Source organism: Monopterus albus, unplaced genomic scaffold, assembly GCF_001952655.1.
Source record: "Monopterus albus unplaced genomic scaffold, M_albus_1.0 scaffold127.1, whole genome shotgun sequence".
In the NCBI taxonomy this organism is placed as follows: Eukaryota; Metazoa; Chordata; class Actinopteri; order Synbranchiformes; family Synbranchidae; genus Monopterus; species Monopterus albus.
In genome coordinates, this window is record NW_018128007.1 from 3,866,837 (window position 1) to 3,873,949 (window position 7,113).

Genomic DNA, 7,113 nt, shown 5'->3' on the forward strand with positions numbered 1-7,113 from the left:
CTCTCACAGATGTACCATACTGCCTTCATCAGCTTCACCAGAACTGGGAGAGGTTACACTTATGCATGAGAGAGACTCATCATTTGGAGAACTATTAACATGTTTGTATTTCTGGAACATGCCACCCAGTGCAACAGTGGAGGTCCACAGCACAGAGAGATAAATGCCATGCTTTGGCTAAACAGACAGTTACTTGGTAGCAGGATCAAATCATTGGTGGTTTTGGTCCTTGTCATTAGTCAGTAATAAGACTAAAGATTATCACTAGCCTTATCCTCAAATGGTAAAGCACCACTATTCTTTATACAACTGACATATTACTTGAATTGTATTTGGATGGAATAATGGACGGACTTTGTATTAATAAAGCCAATTGGGCAATTAGTGTTCACAGCGGCTGTGTGAACACAACATCAAGAAATGTATTTAAAAATGTATTTTCACAAGCTCCTGATCCTCTCCGACTGTGCTGGTGCCTTTATTCTTAGTATATGCATAACAAGGATCATTCCCATAAAAAATACTTTAGACCTCATTCATCAGTTGAAATGATCCTGGATGCCTTGTGTGATTGTTGAGACGTCCTCACTGTACCAGTCAGAGCAAATTGTACATCAAATGCAACTGGAGAATTAAATCCATTTGGAACCAATCCTACATTTATATACCACACTTGGGAAATTAGGCCTGCTTAGTGATGTTTGGCATATAAAAAGGCACACTTGGTCCAGCTACATACCATTGGGTGCAAATGTTTGCATCCCCTTACTTTGAAATTATTACAAAATACACCAAGACAACAGTTAGTAATGTCACCTCACAGCAACAAGGTTCCAGGTTCGAGCCCCAGCCACCCTGTGTTGTTCTGTGTGGAGCTTGCATGTTCTGCCTGGGCCTGCGTGGGTTCTCTCTGGGTACTCCGGCTTCCCCTCCACAGTCCAAAGACATGCAGCTAAAGTTGATTGGTGACTCTAAATTGCCTGTAGGTATGTCAGTGTGTGGTTGTTAGTCTACATGTCAGCCCTGTGACAGACTGCCAACCTGTCCGGGGTGTACCCCACCTCTTGCCCTCAATGTCAGCTAGGATTATTCAGGAATAAGCGGTATAGATAATGGAAGGATACCATAACTTTCTTTTTGTATACATGCCCTGACTGGATACCATAACTTTCTTTTTGTATACACTCCCTGACTATTTTTTTTACTTCTGTTGATGAAGGAACATCTGTACTATGTGATGGTGCATTAAATATTATGTTGATGAGAAAATGATTCTTTTAGTCTGTTGTTCAAAGTAAGGGGATGCAAAATTTTGCACTCAGCTGTACATAGCTTTCATATAATCAGTCTTCCTAATGTAACCGAAGATACAAGAAACAGCTACATATGATAGCAGGTCTGCATGTTTCAGTATGGCACTTGTTCTCTAGAGAAATGTTTTATATCATTCCAACAAGTATAATTACAGGTGTTTCCATTTATAACTTAGAAAATGTATATTTATACAAAGAAGAAAAGAAAGTGAAAATGAAAGAAAGACACACTGAAATCAAACTTTAACATGAAACTCAAATTAGCAACCTATAAAAGGTAACTAAAGGTCAATCTCAACCTTCCAACAGCCTTTATCATCAACCAGACTGAATTTCCATCAACAGGGATTCACCTTGTTTGTGTAGATGGGAAAAGACACACCACTGAGAATGGTTGTTCCACCACAGGAGGGCAAACAGCATCCTAGCCAGTGATTCCTGTATTCAGTACTTCAGGTATGTCCTCCATGAATTTAGCAATAAATAAGTAAATCCATGCCAAGCTGAGAAACTTGTCCAGGGATTTGTAGGAACACTTAATAAGAAAACAAAACCAAGACAAATGTTTTTTTTAACAAATCAGCAAAAGAATATCCTATTGTTGACTTAAGCGAACACTTTCTGTGGAGCGTCCTGCGCTCCTGCCTTGCCTGACATCTTCCTATACACTGACATGAGTTCAATTCTGCTTTGAACCTGTTTTAGGTTTCAAGTCTCGCTGTGCTGTCAAGGTACAATACAAGTTGCTTTTCGAAGGGCCAGGTAGCCTGTAACAACATCAGTTGGGAGGAGGCGGATGTAGGAGAACTCCTCAGAGGACGTAAAGCGGAGCTTTGTCTGAGGGTCTGTGTAGTTTGCCTGAGGAAAGACAAGAGAGATTAATCAGCATGTGCTTTATACAAGACTTAAAAGTAATGTTGTTTATTGTCCAGTGAAGATTTTATTCCTCACAGGGAGTCCAGAGATGTCAGAGTATTTCTTAGCTGGCTTCAAGGAAGGAGGGGCATCAATGCTGTAGTCTGTGAACACAGAAAGGTAATAAACTGAACTACTGATTATTACAGATGTGCCATTATGGACATTTCTTCTACAGCAACACATCACTGCAGCCTTTCCTATATTATTATTATACAGCTCAGACATACAGTATACTGTAAAGAACAATTAAGATTAGAGATGAGATTTTTAAAGAGAAATGGAAATTATTAATTTCTTGACAACTTCAGCTTAATGACATTCAGTTTCAAACTAGACTTTAGTAACATAAGGTCACACTATGAAATGTAATTTTGCTTTAAGATGGCAAAACTACAGTACCTATAATATACATATAAGGTACTTGCATGATTTTTTTTTTTTTTAAATCATGAAAGAAAATGTGTCTTAGTCATTACTTGCATTCATATAAGCATCAGTGTGTTAGAAATCTGAATACAGAAATAAAGCCCAATTATTTAGGGCTAACAAATATACAGCATGTCCCAGGTAAAATTAAGATGGAAAAACTCACAGTTGGGATCGCTGAGCTTCCAGGGTAAAGTTCGCTCCAAAGCCAGAATCTGTTTGAGATTCTTCCAGGTCCTGTTCTTTTTACCTGCTGCTGCTCCACCAATCGCTGAATGCTGTCCAGATTGGGAAAAAAAAGTAGACAGAAATTGGAGGGAGAAGCAACAGCAGCAGATTAACTTCAATCCAAGTGGACACTCACCATAAATGTGGGGTCTTTGAATGGTGGAGGTTTTGCTGTGGACTCTGTCATGGCAGTTGGACCTATGTCTGCTGATCCTACTGCTTTTACCTCTGCCACCATCTCTACTGCTGGTATCTGAAGAAACACCAAAGACAACACCTCTTGAGACCAGAATTATGATGGAGTCATTTCAGGTTATAGGTTACTTCTTTTACATGAACTGTGAATCTAAAGCAGTCCTTCTCAAATAGTGGGGCGCGCCCCCCTGGGGGGGGCACATGTGACGCCAGGAACATGCTTTTTTTTTTTTTGCCACAGGAAGTAGGGGGTTTTGCACCGAACAAGAGCACACAGCACAGAGCAGGAGATATGACATGCAGTGAACAAACCCTTAGGAGACACCATGGAAAAATATTTAACAGGGAGAAAGGCGGAGAGAGACGGAGATAATGAGACAAATGTAAGTCTCCCGAAAGCTAAGACGAGGAAATATGATGAAGCATATGTAGCGCTTGGCTTCACTGTGACTAAGGTGGGAGACGAGGAAAGACCGGTATGTTTACTGTCTAAAAATGTTGGCAGCGGACAGCATGAAGCCAAATAAATTAAGGCATCACTTAAAGACATTACACCCCAATCACGCTGATAAGCCGCTTGAGTTTTTTCAGCGAAAACGTATCAAATGGTCAAAAAATGTTTACAGTTTAAATAAGGATTGAATTTTTTTTTAAATTTCAGGCAAATTGACTTTAAGTCTTTTCTGTTACAGACTAAAAAACAATGTTAATAAAGTTATTCTTTGTTGTAAGTTGATCTATATTTCTTTCTTTTTTCTTTTTTTGTTTTCTTTAATGTTAATAAGGATACAATGTTATGCAGAGGTGTACTTATAACAATTTTATAGACAAATGATACTATATACAGTCGCGGCGGAGAGTTGGGGGGCGTGAAATGTTTACTTCTTCCTGGGGGGGGTGTAACAGAAAATAATTGAGAAGCACTGATCTAAAGTAACTCAGAATACTCTGTAATGTGGCTGTTATGGAATGCATGACTCAAATCACATTTGGAGGACACAAATGAAATGGGGATTTTATTAATATTTGAAAATTCTTATATAGAAATGTGCACCACTTCAATAAGCCTTGTCATTGTCTGTTTTTGCAGTAAAGAATCATGCTACACATAATATACAGTAGTTTCAGAAACTACTCAGACCACTTTTTGCTATTTATTCTGTTCTAGATTTAATTCTAAGTAAATGCTTCTTACATTTCACGATTATTGAGGCCACTGTGCTCCTGGAAACACTCAAAGCTATACAAATGATTTTATATCCTTGTCCTATCAAATTACTTTATTGTTTGTGTTTCATCAGCAGAGGAGACGATGGGGAATACTGACTTCTTCACTGTTGATCTTGTTTCCACTGAGCAGCCAAATTAAAACCCTCACTTTCTAGATGTTAAGTGACACTAAGCGTGTTCAGCAAAGCAGCCACATGTTTGTATTTGTGCTGGTCTGTGACATTCTTGTATTTTCTCCTTGTATTTTGTTGTACCTGCTGAAGGGTTTCACATAATTTTATTATGGAGGTCTATAAAGAGTTCCATGGATTTCAGGGTTTGGTTTTTGCCCTGACAGGCAGCATGAACTGTGGGACCTTATACATAATGCACAAGTGTGTCTCTTTCTAATTATATCTGAAAGTGAAAGGGTCTGAATACATTCTGAAGCCACTGTAGAAATTAGAATATACTGCAGTTTTGTACACTGATACATTTGTACTACGCTGCTTATTTGTACTTTTATATACTCAGTAATATTGTTCTGAGCCCTAAGTAATACTCAGGAATTCCACTGCAATATGCAACATTACGACAGAAACAACATTATTACTATGTTCTCCATAGAGCGATGAATAGTGTAACCATTACTGTTCATTAATAACATCCCGTACAAAAAATAAAAGAAATAAACACAAGACATAATGGACAGACTGGGCAAATGAAAATAAGTGGAAATGCATATTTTAATGAGAAAAGGGCTCAGTAGCATATGCTGTGTTTATGAAAACCAAATCAAGGAATGAGTTTTAAATTTCCTGTACAAAGAAAAGAAAGTCTGGCTTCATTCCAGAGTCCAAAAGACTTGTCAATAGCCAAGGTTTATTTGACTTATTTACAAAAGCGTGGTCCCGTGGAGGACTTGCCCTCAAGTAACCTTCAAAAAGAAATAATACCAAAACAGACAAATAAAAGCTACAAAAGGTAAACGAGATAACGTTAGTCATTTTACTCCATTCAGGCTACAAACTGATAAGTGCAGTTTGCTACATTTGATAGGAAGTGTGTGGAGGAATGTGGGTAAAGCACCATAACAGAGAAGTGACGTTACCAGTGTCTGTATTGCTGGCGTCGCTGTCACTGGTCCTTTCTTCTTCTTGCTGCTGCTCCCGGTAGCCTGCTGCGCTGCACACACCGCCGGACTAGCCGCACGTTTCTTGCCCCGGGCTGCGGCAGAGATCGCTGCTGCCGGCTGGGCTCTAATTGTTATGGGGATCTGAGACGCCATTTATACTCGCACAGCATCAAAATAGTTGTAACATACGACATGTACGCAGCTTTCTCGCTCGGTACCAAGCATTAGCCGTCCACCTTCACCCGGAAACGGAACTAAATCACTTCCGTTGTTAGAAGTCGTTCAAATAATTTTCTTACTTTTACTTCAATATAAATGTTATTCGATTTTTAAAAACAAAAGTTGAATGTAAATGCAGTAAATATTTTTAAACAATTGTTTGAGACCATATACATGCAGACAATATAATACAACCAAGAGAATAGAAAATTCAATGAGGAATATTCAGATTAATATATTTTGGTTTGGATATGGTAAATGGTAAATGGACTGTATTTTATATAGCGCTTTCTCACAGTGTGTTACACTGGCCAAAGCGCTTTACAGGAGATTATACACCATTCACCCATTCACACACACATTCACACACCGATGACGAGATAGGCTGAATTTGATGCCTCCAACACATTCCAACAGTGTGACTGTGTAAATAGCTTTATATCGCCACAACATGAGTAATATCAGCCCCCCACCCAACGCACATTTACTCTGAATTGAAATTTTATCATAGTTTGACTGTTCAGACATATTATTCTGGCAAGTTTTAAATATTATGCATAAGGTATAAAAATACATCGTTCATCAAATTTCTAATAAAACCTATGCTAATACTTGTATTACTGAAACCTGTAGGCGCAGCAGAGACAGACACAGACTCTTTTTAGTGAAGTGTTGCTGCCCCCTTGTGTTCCTTGGGGGGTTCTGCATAGTCCTGCATGAACACAGTGAGAAGACTGGGCCACATGATCAAACTGGAAACCCTGTAAAGGTGCACAGTGCACTTTTGATAAGTAGCACAGTCAGTGACTTGGTTGCATTTACTTTGCTGCCTTTTTTGCTCTTCTGTCTCACTATCTCATCTTAAAGAAGTAACTAAAAGGTTTTCTTCTCCATTCTGTTCTTTCCATTATTTCCTATTCTTCAGTCAAGTTTTTATTCAATATATAGCAAAAATATATATAACAATGACAAGCACATAGTACTTGTAGCTCTCTGTTCCAGTTCCAGCCATGCTTTGGGATTTATAACTATTCCAACACAATATATGCCCATTACCCTAAAGAAATAACTTGCAGCCAACAAACCAAAACAGCAGACACTAAAATTATACTGTCAGAAATCAATTTTCTTCTTCAAGAAACAGTAGATCTGCTGATAGTCCCTATGCTCCTTGAAAGTGTTTCTGTCATAAGATTGATTTAACTCTATTTCCACAAATAATAAAGCTGTAAAAAGTGCTTTTAAACTAACCACACAGTTACAATATTGACCTGTGTAAACACACAGGACAACATATTGCAGAGAAACCTCTCATTCACATAAACTGAAAATGTCTAAAACTTGCACCTTTTAGACATGAGCAGTCTGGTCTAATTATCTGGCCTGTTTACTTATCAGAGCAGAATATCTTATTTATTGGGCACACAAGCAATATCTCAAAGTTATTATCCAAAAGGTGGCTCCGTATGG

General features: G+C 38.4%; 1 protein-coding gene across 1 annotated transcript; it reads right to left on the bottom strand.

Moving 5' to 3' along the window:
- Positions 1-1,185: 1,185 nt before the first annotated feature.
- ino80c (INO80 complex subunit C) lies at positions 1,186-5,684 on the bottom strand. Its single transcript, XM_020612724.1, has 5 exons — positions 5,401-5,684; positions 3,022-3,138; positions 2,824-2,935; positions 2,265-2,332; positions 1,186-2,171 (listed from the first exon to the last, which is right to left on the bottom strand). Exons 1-5 carry the CDS (start codon positions 5,575-5,577, stop codon positions 2,040-2,042), a joined length of 606 nt encoding a protein of 201 aa, XP_020468380.1. The 5' UTR covers positions 5,578-5,684; the 3' UTR covers positions 1,186-2,039.
- Positions 5,685-7,113: the final 1,429 nt, after the last annotated feature.

What these genes read in the sequence shown, in the direction of transcription:
- ino80c (XM_020612724.1), bottom strand. Translation starts at nt 5,577, where the DNA reads ATGGCGTCTCAGATCCCCATAACAATTAGAGCCCAGCCGGCAGCAGCG. An exon ending in CGCCAGCAATACAGACACTG is followed by an intron (nt 3,139 to 5,400) that starts GTAACGTCACTT and finishes GTGTTTCTTCAG; the next exon opens with ATACCAGCAGTAGAGATGGT. An exon ending in TCAAAGACCCCACATTTATG is followed by an intron (nt 2,936 to 3,021) that starts GTGAGTGTCCAC and finishes CAATCTGGACAG; the next exon opens with CATTCAGCGATTGGTGGAGC.